The following is a 15,202-nucleotide window of genomic DNA, read 5'->3' as shown; positions in this document are numbered from 1 at the left end:
GTACTTGAAAACTACCGAAACACTGGCTGACAGTGTCAGATGTACCCAGAAGTCAGTCCAACCACTTTTTCGAATCATATCACGCAGATCATTTATCGTTTGCAAAAACAATTGCTTCTGAAATGGTTTAGTGCAACATGCAGAAAGAGACCAAATAACAAAGACTAAGAATAGATTAAGTTTACTCTTTGGATGAATCAGATGATTTCGGCTGAGATATTCCTGCAATTCAAAACAGCAGTGACACTAATGACTGTGCAAATTGTTTCAGATACTGCACCCAGTAAATTAGTTGCTGTGACATATGACAGAAATCATCATCCTGGTGAAGTGATTAGAGGGATTTCTCCAAATAAAATTGAAGTATCAGTATACATATAAGAGGCCACTGTAAGTTACCTTTGCTATAGACTGTATAAGCTCTAACAAAGATAAAGTGTTAAAAAAAATTTTCTCCTACTGTTGTACTAAATGGTAGGGTTTTTTTCCAAGTTTGATGACTTTTAAAGAAAAGGGTGTTTCTATTGTTTAATTTAGTCTGTACACTGCTATTCTTTCACCAAAGCTTTTTTCCTGTTAATACTACTATTTTATTTAATGCTATCCATCTTAAAAGTGCTGAATATAATTTTAGCGGATCAGTCAGAGGACTTGTCCTGTCCATCACTTAACGTTTATTGTTTCAAAAAACTTTAAATTTATTAATGGCCTGCATTAACATATGCTATGTATAATTTGGACCAGTATTTTTTTACTGAAATAAATGGTTGGATTTCCATTATAAGCTGCATTATGAACTATTCTTTATTTATTCTCAAACCTCCATCTTCGCAAGTAATGGAAAAATAGCCAAGTATGCTGTTAGAACAGCCACAACAGACAACCCAAATGACAATGCGAATAATTTAACATACAATAGCAAATTACAGTAGAGTTTTATTGGTCGTGGTAATCATATAGTACACAAATAGTACAATCTGATGTAGGACAAGTCAATGTATAAAAAAATATAACATTAAATTTTGTTATATCTACATTAAATGTTACAATATACAGAGCAAATAATGTACAAAAATAAAGAGTAGATATTTTAAAGCAGAAAGAGCATGCACTGTACTGGCAGATTAATATTTGTATTACAGTAACATTTACATGGTAAATCATTAAAGTTCTGGTAACATTTATATGATATATCACTAAGGCAAAGACACAAATTGTTAGTGAAATTTCTGAAGGAACTCATGGAGGCTATAGAAGCAGTGATGAGTCAAATATGCCTTAGCAGTTGACTTGAAATTTGCCAGGTCATTTATTGATTTAATTTGTGGGGGAAGTTTATTATAAATAACTTTCTCATAATACAGGGTTCCTTTTTTATTCAGGGTCGTGTTGGTGGGCTCTAAATGAAAGTCTCCTTTTTTGCCTGTTGTTATAGGAGTAGCCTTAAGAGCTTTTGGCTAAGAGAAGAGTTACCCTAGAAAATAATTCCATATTTCAGTTGTGAGTATATAATACAGTTTTCAGAGAATCTTTGTTGTAGCATCCCTCTAATATTCTCATTAAGTAGCATGTAGTGCTCAATTTCTCACGAACTTTTTTGATATGCGTCCCCCATTTAAGATTATCTTGGAGTCATGCTCCTAAGAACTTAATGTTGTCTAGATTTTGGAGGTCTTTGTCAGATATCTGAGTCTGAACAGTTTGCTCACCTTTTCTCACATTATAGAAATTTGGTGCCACTGTCTTACTTGCATTTATTACCTATTTGTTGTGACTGAACCCGTTTTCAATATTGTTCAGCATCTCTGTTGTAGACTTCTGAAGCATTTCCATTTCTTTTCCACTCATTAGCACACTTGCATCGTCAGCAAACTGAATGACGTTCCCGCAGAATTTGTTTAGGTCATTCACATATAACAGAAATAGAAGAGGTCCCAGAACTGAAACTTGTGGCACTCCATATTTAATGGTTTCATAGTCTGAATGGTGTTAGGTGAGTTTGATGAAATTTTGATGTTGCACTTCAACCACTTTTTTTGACCGCTTTATCCAGTTGTTAGATGTTCCTTTAATCCCCATGTTGTCAAGCTTAGGCATTAGTTTTGTGTGATTTATATCAAAAGCCTTAGAGAGATCTAGATATATTCCAATGACATTTTTGCCATTATCTAGTTTCTGAAGTACTTCACTTAATAGTTCAAACATTATTGTATCAGTTGATCGGCCTTTCCTTAAACCATGTTGTGCTGTGGATAGTATTTTGTGCTCTTCCAGAAAATCTACTACCAATTGAAAAACTTTTTATACGATTTTTGGGAATACAGATAGTAAAGCAATGGGCCTGTAGTTAGCCACTTCATTCTCTCTACCTTTTTTTTTTTAACAGTTGTTTGAGCTTACCTGTTTTTAGGCACGATGGGAAAATTCCGTTTTGAAAGGAACTATTATAAAGGTGAGCTAATGGTTCACTAATGAGATCTCCACATTTTTTTAATAACACGACTTCTTTCTGGGTTATTGGAAAGAGAAACAGTGAAGTAGGATTTCTGTTGGTATTTACAGATGATACTGGGCAGTTTGTATTGCAAGGTTTGATTTCAGTGATTAATTGCTCACTTATATTGCTAAAATAAGTATTGAATACATTTGCTATTTCTTTAGGATCATTAATTCCTTTGCCATTACAAATCAATTTCATATTGGAATTTTGAGGAGAAACATTGTCAGTTTGCAGTTTTCACCATACTCCACAGAGCTTTCATTTTGTTATTGGCATTATTTATATAGCAGCCCTTTGCCATTACTTTAGCTTCTTTGGTCACTTTAAGTATCATTTCATAATTCTTGAAATATGCAAGGAATTCATTGGATATCATGGAAGACTGAGATCTCATATAATCTTCGTTTTTCAGCACACAACTTTTATACCTGTTGTCAACCAGCCCACTACACTTGATTTTCTGATTTTTAGCTGGTAATGACATGTTAAAATAATCTGTAAATATATCCATAAATATGCTGAACTTCTCATATGTGTTTTCGTGTCTGTACATTTCAGTCCATGTTTTCTTCTTTTAGTAAATTCCTAAAGTATTCAATGTTATGTGAACAGTCGAAAGAGAGCTCTTCACTTTAAGAAAACGCACCACAATAGAATGGTTCCATTTAAAAGTAATCATTACATGCATTAAGACGTTTAGCATCAATTCCTGTTTCGTAGTATGCAGTCAGCCACTGATGGAGCCACAACCACTCTTATCTTGCACTTCCACATCTGACAGAAACCGATATCCATCACACTTTTCTTTCTCCAGGGCACCAATGATATGAAACCTCATGTAGAAGATCCAGGCAGTACAGAGGATGTTGCAGTGTTACACAACCAAATCACCAAAGCGTAAACTTCATCCTATTGGCAGTGTGGGTGTTACCGTGCAACAGGACGCTCCCTCTGATGTCGAATTCCTGGAGCATGGAACCACAGTGTGCGGCACTATGAATACACACTGCACAAATTGACACACACCATAAAGTCAAAACGTCCAGCAATGCTATCAGACCAAAACTCCTGTAGTATGTTAAGGTCTGCCCCCATACTGCCAATGGGACGATGGTTAAGCTACACCAATTTGGTTTTCAAGCACTGTAACATCCTCCACACAGCCCAGATCTTTCACCATGTGATTTTCATATCACTGACCTGGAGAAAGACAAAAGTGGACAACAGTTACAGTCATACAAGGAAGTGCAATAGCAGGTGTGGTTGCGGCTCCATCAGCAGTCCACCACATTCTTTGAAATATGAATTGATTGTCTCATCTCCCAGTGGGTAAATGTCTTTACGCATGTGATGAGTGCTTTGGAACAGAACCATTCTATGGTCCCATTTAGACAGGTGTTTGGTTCTCTTTTGACAGCCCCTCGTATCAAACTATTTGCATTACTATTTGGAATGTCTGTTGTGGCTGTTCCAGACGTGCATACTTCATTGTATTTCAATTACTCATGAAGACATAGGGTTTGAGAATGGACACAATATCCAAAATTGGTCACCAAAATAAAAAATGGATACAACGCAACTTACGACAGAATTCCAACCCTTTATTTCTATGTAAAATTATTGGATATTACTGTTCGTGTTCGAATTTCATTTAGTGTTATATGTATAAATAAGTTCCAAGATATAATGTAATGTTCCGCAGTCTGCAACACCTGTGACTTAATGTTTGTCCTGTCCATCAGACCACTATTTTTCTTAATTGCAGACAAAAATAATGGTCAATCACTAAAATAGCTCATTAGTATTTTTACTGAATATAAAATGTCTGAATTCCAGGAAAAAAAACATGGAACAAAATAAAAAATGAACATTATATTTTTATTTTCCTAATTCCAAATGTTCTATTCATCACTCGTGCAAATGCCAACATTAAACTGGCCGACAGTTAAAAGTTGAGTGAATGTGCACAAAGTGGTGGGGGAACACCACTTAAATGATGATGGCTAAAAAGGCAGTGCCCAATGCACAACCTAGTTAAAATGACCTTCTCACAGCAGGAGGGGCAAGAGAAGGTCGTCTAAGCCACTGAGAGAGGCTTAATAACCCAGAGCTTATTTCCATGAATGGAGGACCAGTGGCAATGCCAAAGTGACAACGTCCTGACAGACAGCAACACGGAGGGAATATATGAACTAGTGGGCTGAGCTGGGAGGGGGGGGACTGAAACCTTGGCAGTAATTTCAGCAGTGTAGAACTTCCTGGCACTTTAGAAAACACCCCCCCCCCCCCCCAGCCCAAAGAAACTGCACGTTTTGAAAAGTTCTTTGATGTGCAGCAACATGTAGGCTGCATATTTTTGTATTATGAAAGTATATATTTGAATTCCATAACACAGCACGTTAGTTTCTGAAGCATTGAAATTGACATCGCAGTGTGCGTTTGTAAGCCAATCACAGCTCATGTCACGTGATCTTGCCAGCTGATCAGATGACAGCAGATATTCAGAGCATAGGACATGTGATGTAGTCAGCCAATAGCAAAATCACTGTTCAGTAGCGTGAAACGTAAACAGGAAAAGTTTACGATTTAAAGTAATACACATAGTGTAGCTACAAGAAAATATAAAATTTCATATATGTAACATAAGTCTTTGTGCGTGATACACCTTCATATACATACCACAAATGTGTCAGTAAAATTCTAAACAATGACCTAAATATCTGGTTTTCTGAGCTCTAAATTCTTATAAGTGGGTGGCCCTCAAAGTGTTAAGCTTTAGATGAGAATCAAACGCACACGTAACATAATGCATCCTGTGTAAAATGAAATGTAATTTGAAAGTAATGCACTTAGATCACCACTCGCAATATTTTCTTGCAACCATAGAATTCTTTTCAGCAGTTGTCAGAGAATGCCAGGAAATGGCGTTACTGTGCATGCACAGCTATGATGATGTAGGAAGCTAACATGTTCACCCCTATATAGCATTACGAGATCTAGCATTATGTTGTAAACGAAACAGGACATGAAGAGGATACTCCAAGAGCATTGGAATTTCATAAACTACACTAAAATGCATAATTCGGCTGAAAGTGCACGTTCATATGACCAGATTCACAAAGTAGGCCCCAACCTGATATTAAGAACTTCAGAGGTTTCCGGGCTCCAAATTTTCTTGGAGTACCAGTCTCTTATTATCTCATGTTTGGTTCTTTATTATGGCATAACATCATACATGCCATATGATAGAAAATGGGCATTTGTAATTAAGCAAAAAGTTGACATTAGAGCCAATAGTGAAGAATGAAACGCTTAATTTCAAATAAAATCAGGAAACTGGAACTAATAACATATTTTCCTCTTCCATAATTATGTCAATGTATTTTAATTCACTTGCTAACTCCCGGCCACAAAAATTCATTTTGCATGAGAGCTGTAAGTGAAGAGGAAACAAGAATCACAAACCCTAAACACAGGTCATGTGGAGACTATGCCCCATCCTCATTACAACTGAGACTACTCTGAGCATGTGTGAATCTGGCAGCTTGGATGCGTCAGAAAAATTTTTCCAGGTAGCATCTAGCTTCTTGTTGCTACTGTTGATAACAGCAACAGTCACACCTAAAGTAGCCATAAGCAGGAGCAGGTAGCGCTCATAACCGACTCAACTGTGCATGCACATGAACTTGCTGGAAACTGCTAAAATGAATCTAATGTAAACCGTTGTGACGTCACGTCATTGGAAGCAGTTTGTTCTCATGAATTATTGTATAGTGTTCATCCTAAAGCCTTTGACAAATTTTGCTGTTGGCATACGCTTGGGTGTGCACCGTGTTTTGTTGTTATAAAAGGTGCAATTCCTTTGCAACTTAAGCTTTATCCCCCCCCTCCCCCTTCGTTTATGTTTTATTGCTGCAGTATTATTCTGTAGTGTAGGTTAAAGTAAAATTCTTTGTTAGAGTATCAGTTCTTACCAGTCAAAATTGCAAAAATTTAACTCAAAACTAAAACACTCACAAAAATTCCTGAAATTTTTGAAAATTTATGTGTTTCTCACAGTTTTGTCTGAGATGAAAAAATTTCTGGGTTTTTCCCAGAGCGTATACACCCTGGAGCATGGTCTAGCTCCCTCGTAGAAAAAGCGGCATTGTAACACTCACGATTCTGAGAAGAGAAGGGTTATCACCTGAGCCTCCTCCACTGGTTTCCAATGGAGAAAGGCAGGGTGATATCGGGAGGAGCCTGAAATTTCCGCAAAATGGCGGGTCTATGACACTGTCTGCTAATGTCAGGCCGGAAATTGGGGAACGGATCTTGGTCCTAGAAGCAGTCGGAGGTTGGCCCATACGACGGAAAAGGGAGTGTAACTGTTAAAATAACTAGTGAATAAAATCCAGCTAGCTTTTTTGCTATACCAAAGAACACGACGACACTGTGCAAATACCTGATTATAATAAATGCAAGTCTCCATACACAAATTGCGTCGCGGCACACCTCAGTTCGTCTGGGGACTGAGACATGGCCTTATAAAGAGGAAGTTCGATGAATGGAATGTTTGGCAGCATTTGTAAGATATTCTGCCTGGTCATCACAATTGGGGAAATCCTGTTCGTCCGAGGTCGCCATGGAGGAGTATACCCTCCAGTTGCTCCTAGTAACCTGCCATTTGAGTGTGCACGAAAATGGGGTAGGAGTCAGAAAATGGATATCACACGGGAAACGATCGCTCGAGTAAGTGTCCGAGAGAACTGACCACTCGAAATGATGGGCAAGCTGGGCAGTGCAGAAGGATAGGTTCATATAGGAATAGGTGTGCATGGAGTCTGCAAGGAAAAAAAAACGGATGGTGCACATTAAAGTGACCAAGCAGCAGAAATAGGCGAGATCGCTGCCCAAAAAGCTGGAGGAAATCTGCCCTGGTGACATCGAATGACTAAGAGATATAAATGGCACAAAGGGAAAAGGTCAATTTGACCGGTAAAGGCAAACTGCAACAGCTTGAAGGTGGGTAGTCAGGGGGATGTACTTATTATGAATGTCAACCCAAAGGAGCAGCATGACTCCCTCAAGAGATGGAATGCCAACCTCGGCAGGGAGGTCAAAACTGACCAGGAAGAAATGCGAGAGCTCAAAGTGGCCGGGAGGACACAATTTTGTTTTCTGAAAGCAGAGCAGAAGTGGACACTGCGATTCTATAAGCAGTCCTAAATCCTCTTTGTTGGACATAATGCCACGGAAGTTCCAATGGAGGAGGGTCATGTTGAGGAAAAAATGAAGAGGTGTCACCTCAGCGGCTGCTGAGAGGCAGCCTGAGAAGAGTTGCTGCTACAGGGCACAGAGGATCCTGCTCCATGAGGTCCACAGAAGTGTCAGCTTTCTTCTGCTGTCGACCTGCAGAGTCCAATGCACAAACACGGTTGGTGGTGCGCACCAGCGACACTGAGGACAGCCGGACGAAGGTATCATGCGGTGACACTGTCAAAGAGGATCTTCGAGGTGAAGACTGTTTGCCTTTGTTGTACTACTTCGAGCCTTTCCAGTTAGCAGAGGAAGACTCTGGTGTTGGCTGGCTGGAGGTACCAAGGAAGTCTTCACTGTCCTTTCTGGCCTGCCAGTTTGTAGCTGGTGACTTTGCCCCATGACGTGAGAGATTTTTGGCTTGTTGCACAGCTGGATGGGGGGACAATGATGCTATCATGACACTGGGCATTTTCAAAACCTCAGAGATGAATTTGATATCACATGTCTGCGAGACCAAGGTCTTCATGGAGCGAGATGTAGCAAGAACAGTACTATAAGTGCCAGACGCTAGAACACAGGTTTTGTGACTTGCCAATAACTTGCGAGCACCTGGGTAAAGTACGTTTTCCTTTATCCTGATTTCCTGGACAGCCCACTCATCGAGATATACAGGATGATGTGGAGAAGAGGCGGCATCATCGCCATTGCAGTTAATAGAGCAGGGAGAAGGAGGCGGACAATTGCTTTCACGGGCATCCCTAACACAAGTTATACATTTGGTCAGGTGTCGACAAGACATTCGAGTGTCGTTGAAATGATAATGCTAGTAGAAGCACATCTGGTTCAGATTGTACGGTGCAACTGTGACAACTTCATAGGCTGCTTTGATCTTGGATGGAAGCACGCATCTATTGAAGGTGAGAAAAAGTGTGCGTGTGGGCACTAAGGTGGCATTTACCTTTTTCATCACCCAATGGATGGCAATGACACCCTGATCAGAGATGTATATCTGTGTTTAGGCCTCAGTGAGACCATCAAGCAGCTTAGTGTAAATCACACCACGTGAATAATTCAGAGTACTATGGGCCTCAGCATGAACAGGATAGCTGTGGAAAAGTGAAGTGGCAAGCTTGTTGTGCTTGAGAATCAAAAGAAGTCTCCAAAAGCAAAGTCCCATTCTGTAAATGAGAACAGGATTTCATTGTGAAGGCAATTGCAACAACACCTTTCTGAATTGGATTCACCCTAAGAACTGACTACTTTCAGTATGTGAAACCACACAGGGAACTGTAGTGCAGCTGACAGGGTCTTTGAAACAGGAGCTTTATTCTCTTTACGTTTGGTAGACGTGGACTGCAAAGATGATGATTGCATCACTGCAAGGAAATCCCCCACAACTGCCAGCATATCCAATGGTGCGCTCCTTCCAACAGGGGGCCCCCTTCACAAGGGGGCGCAACTGCCTTGGGTGACTGTTCACACTTCAGGTCACACCACCTGAGCACCTGACAGAGGGAGCAACTGGCGATTTGGGAAGGTAGCAATTCAGGCAATCACCCCTCCCTGGTCCTGGACTGTACCAGGAGGTATGTGCGAACCCTACCTCTCAGCCAAGGGCTGGGAATTATACGTTACCCAGTCACCTGTTACGCATCAGACGTATTGGTCAGCCTTCAGCTGCGCACAAGGAGGAAAGAAGAAAAAGATAAACCTTAAATGCGAAAGTGTAGGAAGGAGAGGGAAGGTGAATGAAGAAAAAAAGGAAAGACTGTTCTAATGCCAGCTGCTGAAAATGCGGAACACATTAACAAAAACACCCCAGACCTGTCCCCCATGGGAGGGGATAAAGAATAGCAAGAGGATAGACATGCAGCACGGAAGGAGAAAGATGCTGCAAAGGTTGGGGCCCAATGGTAGCCAAGTACAAACCCACCAAAGAGCAGCAAGTCCCATTGGTGGGGACGGGGGGTAGTGGCAGCAATGGCTCATTTGTGGGCAAAGAAGATGGTAGACTTCTCTTGGTTGGTAGGATACTGGGGAAGTCGTGAAACCTATTCTAGAATACTGCTCAAGTATAGGACTTGCAGGAGATATTGAACATGTAGAGACAAGGGCAGCGTGAATGGTCACAGATCTGCTTCACCCATGGGAGTGTGTTATAGTGACGCAGAAGAAAATGAACTGGTAGACTAAGATAGTTTATGTTTATCCTGTGAAAGTCTACTAACAAAGTTTCACAAACCGGCTTTAAATGATGACTAAGAATATACTACAACCCCCCTACATTATCGCTCACACTGGGTGTGCGAGGACAAGATTAGATTAATGACAGCATACACACAAGCCTTCAAACAATCATTCTGCCCTAGCCCCATATGCTAATGGAATCGGAGGAAACTGTAATAACTGGTACAATGGGACGTACCTTCACAACCATTTGCAAAATATGGCTATACATACACTGATAGCATAGCATAGCATAGCAAATTAATGGATAGTGCAGTACCTGACTAAAAGATTACAGAAAGATATACTTAATAATTCAACCACAGTAAGTAGATGTGATTCTTTTGACTGGGAATAAATAACTTACTGGGTTCTACTAGGCTCAATCTCAGGTCACTTATTTTTCATACATGCAAACGACCTTTCATCTAACATACACTTACCCAGTGATATGAAACATCTAACAGACAGTAAAGTTAAATTTGAAAACAAAGTAAAAAAAAAAGTGTTTCTTTGATGACTCCAGTTATTCCATAAAGGTATTTCTAACTTTATAATGTGTAAAAGGTGATGGAAAAGCCTTTTTTCAGCATGATCAGCATGTGCCCATAGTTACATAGGAATATAAATGTGAATGTAAACTACGAAATATCATTACGATTAAATGTACAAATGATTCACAGAACATGAAACTAACTAAGTTCTTATTGTGGTTGTTCCTAAAAGTATTACAAAGTGGTTTTCTGTGAACGATCTCTGTCAATTTCAAAAAATTCTGCACAGCTTAGACCAATAATAAGTATAACACATGACGACGGAATAATAGGGTGCAAACTTCAAAAATTTTGGGTGTCCATTGTGATGAAAATTTAAACTGGATAAAAAAATTTAAAAAATTTTTTTTGAATGCCAACAACAATTTAGTTCAGCCACATTTGCATATCGGATCATTGCAGATCTTGGGGAGTGACAAATCAGTAAGTTGACATATTTCACAAATTTTCATTCAATAATTTCATATAGAATAATGTTCTGGGCTAATTCAACATGAAGAAAGAAAGTGTTAACTGCTCAGAAACAAGCTACAAGAACAATATATCTTTTAGACATCTATTTAAGCAGTTAGCCATTTTAAATACTGATTCACAGTAAATGTACTTATAATGAAGTTCATTGTAAAAGGAGCAATGATGTACTTATTTACAACACCAGAAGAAAAATGAAATTCAATACTTTACATTAAGATTGTCTTTAGCACAAAACAGACAGTAAAGTTAAATTTGAAAACAAAGTAAAAAAGTGTTTCTTTGATGACTCCAGTTATTCCATAAAAGTATTTCTAATTTTTTAATGTACAAAAGGTAATGGAAAAAGCCTTTTTTCAGCATGATCAGCATGTGCCCATAGTTACTTAGGAATATAAATGTGAATGTAAAATACAAAATATCATTTATGATTAATTGTACAAATGATTCACAGAACATGAAACTAACTATGTTACTTACTTACTTACCAGAAGAAAAATTATTGGCAACAATGGTGCTGTAGTGCAACTTATGGCTTAATATCTGACAGGAGCATAAATGATTTCAGCGATTTGTTGTATACTTCAGAATTACAGGAATGGTTTCTAAATGATGCCCTGGACAGTTCCTTTGCTGTCCTCCTTCAATACTGCTCCATTTTATGGCCTCATTTTTTTTTAAAAACACACACACACACACACACACACACACACACACACACACACACACACAGAGAGAGAGAGAGAGAGAGAGAGAGAGAGAGAGAGAGAAATATGCCAGCCAGTGGAGCCAGAGCTGTACTCCTGTGACAAAGGTGCTGAAGGTACCAAAATCAATTTATGACCCTTCTGTGCTGCTCTGAAAGCACAGGATATTGACTGACCTTTTTACATAGTTCCTGAACAGTCTTAAACACTCCACTGGGTCGAAAACTAATGCTTTCGATGATGTATGACTAAACTCTGATGAGAAAAATGATAATACACACAAAACAACATAACACACAATTGCAGATTATAAAGGGGTATTTACTAGACAAAAACGAGATTCAGCCAGGGGCCTGTGGGAGTAGAATCTTTGAGTTCATAAAAGTCCTTTTTGAGGAAAATAGCAACAATCCAGAAACTTGTGTTCAAGATTACAAAGCAGGTTAAATTTTATGTAAATGGCATCAGAAGAGGATAAAACAATCACAGGACAAATGTTACAAAAAACAACTTAAGTAGAAATTCCAGAGAACTAATTAATTACTATAGCCTATATTTCTTGACATACATCAGAAAATATAAGGAGAGAGAACCTGCTGCTGGAAAGCTAAAACATGTGTGGTAATAAATTTTTCCTCTTCGAAAATGAAAATCAATCATTTCTCACTGACAGCCTAACTCTTCTGAAAAAAAACTACAAATAACAGTTACAACTCTCCTCCCATTTTTACAGTTGATGTATCGTAGTCACAATACTGATGCAATTTGACCTCCAAAGCCTCGCTATAATACCAAAAATGTCTGACAAGACAGCTTTTAAAAATACGGCAGCACATGAAATAAACAACCAGAATAAGTGTGGAAAAGTAGTACGCTCCATTCACAAATGAGTTGTATGTGGTGTGGAACTATAAGCTCATCTAACAAAATTACTTGCAACCCCGACTGTGGTGTACTCACAGTATCATTAGTTAACTGACATTTTTGCAGTGGGAAAGGCATCTGCCCACAGAGTTAATAGGCTACCATTTTTAGGCATCCCAACATAAGAAGACTACTGACAACAGATGATACTGACAAACAAACTAGCTTCCTTTTAATTCACACCGACAGATTACTGCCAGTTAAAGAAATGAATACAACCACGACTGCTCCCCGACCCTTATTGTAATAACATTTTGTTTACCACGCACACCCAGCTATTTCTCAAAAACAATTTAACCCAAAATGAAAATCTAGCAACTGTCGCTGACAGTATTACACAACTTTTATACAAACTGGAAGTGGAATACTTTTTACGAAGATTTCCCTTGTCACACAGGTAAGCAGATTCAAGTACTGAGAACAAACATCAGGGCTGCTGTTTGGTTTAAACAGTGCAACAATATAAACATACATTCTTAAATAATAAATTTGGAAAATCTATAGGCCTACACTAACTTCATGCTCTACAACAATTCCTCACTGACGTGTGTTATAGTCGCTTAATCTATCCTGCAAACCAATTTTGCATCAGTTGTCTACCGTTAATTTCAAACTAAACATTTTTATCAAAGCATCATAATTTATTTACTCACACTAAGGTTTCACATTTTAATTAGGGCTCATTTTTTCAGCTGCAGCTGGATTTGATACTTGAAAGTGTTATGATAAATGAAAACAAAGTGATGAGAAAAATACGTTGATTAAAGTCTAATACAAGCAGCAGTAACAGCCATTTGGGTTATATTTTACAACGAAAACGAAACATTTAACATAGTTACGTCAGAACAGTATATAACAGAGGGCTGTCAAAATTTCACACGATCGGAAAACGAGAAATATTAACAGCTCTATATAATCAACACTCACTAACACTCCCAAAGAATCACAAATTACTTGGCCTCTAAACGTTGAGAGTTCCAACAAAGTAATTTACCGCTCCTTACGAGAATATTCTCTTTCATAAAACACCAATATCGGATGAGAAAATACTTCCAGATTTCATTGGATGACTGATTCTTCAATTATTCGCTTTTTTAAAATACCCCCTATTAACTCAACTTGCGGTACAAGTTCCGAAATCGATCTTTCAACGTTTCTAGCTCTCTCGACGGAAACTGGCAGCCACTCCAGAGCTGCCAGTGCGTCTTTTCCCGTCCTATCGTAGTTTGGTTTACTTGCAAGAAATATTTTATCTTCTTCTGTTAAAGCATCAAATACATCTTGATTTACGATCTTTCTCATATGAAACTGTTTCATAGCTTCCTTCCGAGTCTCTCTTCTTTGCTTGTACATTATTTTCCAGTCATTGATTTCATTTTTGAGGATTTCAACATAGGCTTCAAATCCCACCGGATAGTTATCGCTTGGAGCATCAGATGAACTATCACACGGGTCTTCCTTATCCATGAAAGCAACAGAACTTCTTCTGGTGAATATTGAAGATTTCCTTTTAGCGACTGCCTTTTCCGGATACATGAACTTCGTAACTAATTCCTCTGCAGTAGTGTCAGTAATATAAACTGCACCACCAGTATCGTCCATTCTTAACTAGAATACAAATAATCGTTCTATTAAATCAGTGTGAATATTTAACAAAATTTGCACATACATCAAAATCTGCAGGACGTGTTCGTCAATTCAACTTAAAACTGACCAGTGACCACACTCACCAAGGACATATTCACTATTCAGAGTTTTAATTATACTTCCTGCTCTATGAGTCTTGAATGAAGTTTCCTTTTTGCTAGCCACCGCGTAAATTTAAATCGCCGTCGGCATTCCACAGATAATCTCTGTTCGGCAGAGATCTCCCTCGGTCATCTCCACGCTGTTCTCTGACGTCGTCGTTGTCAGGCATCTAAAACTTGCATATGCGTCCTCCACGCAGTCGGAGGCTAGTAAGTGTGACCGTACATGCGGTCTAAATATTGTTCTGTACAGTTTAGCTCGAAAGCTTACGGAAACATTAACGAAGAAATAACGGATCCCTGATATACTGGATATTGAAACAGGCTCGAACGCCAAACACACTATCGAAAGAGTTACTGACAGGGAGCGAAGTTCCACACGATAATCACTTTCCAGTAAATAAAACTAATGCTGAATTCCTCTTGAAACACGTTTCTTTCTCTATACAAACGTCAGATAAATATATGCAAAGTGTCATGCCAACTCAAGTTAAATTACATCTGAGTCATCCATGATTACGGACGTAATGTTTATACAATGTACATCGAGGCATTAACATGAAACTAAAGAAATAATAGATAGACCTGAATATGAAAAGAATACAGCAAGGGTTTGATGATGTGAGCTGTGAAAATTTGACACTAAATAAAGGAACGGGAAATGTTCAGACGAAACAAAACCTTCACTTTTCATGGAATGACCCATCTACGTCTGCACTTCGTAAGTTCCCTTAGCGTATGTGGTGGAGGGTAACACTGAGCTACCTGTAAAATGGTAGCATTCTTGCCCCCACTGCAGTATGTTTGCCGAATACCTCAAATGTGCTGTTT

General features: G+C 38.7%; 1 protein-coding gene across 1 annotated transcript; it reads right to left on the bottom strand.

Moving 5' to 3' along the window:
- Positions 1–13,402: 13,402 nt before the first annotated feature.
- LOC126181290 (uncharacterized) lies at positions 13,403–14,476 on the bottom strand. Its single transcript, XM_049924760.1, has 2 exons — positions 14,354–14,476; positions 13,403–14,231 (listed from the first exon to the last, which is right to left on the bottom strand). Exons 1-2 carry the CDS (start codon positions 14,360–14,362, stop codon positions 13,683–13,685), a joined length of 558 nt encoding a protein of 185 aa, XP_049780717.1. The 5' UTR covers positions 14,363–14,476; the 3' UTR covers positions 13,403–13,682.
- Positions 14,477–15,202: the final 726 nt, after the last annotated feature.

This window comes from Schistocerca cancellata, chromosome 1 (genome assembly GCF_023864275.1).
Source record: "Schistocerca cancellata isolate TAMUIC-IGC-003103 chromosome 1, iqSchCanc2.1, whole genome shotgun sequence".
NCBI lineage: Eukaryota > Metazoa > Arthropoda > Insecta > Orthoptera > Acrididae > Schistocerca > Schistocerca cancellata.
The sequence above is the reverse complement of the archived record's forward strand: the minus strand, read 5'-3'. Positions and strand labels throughout refer to the sequence as shown.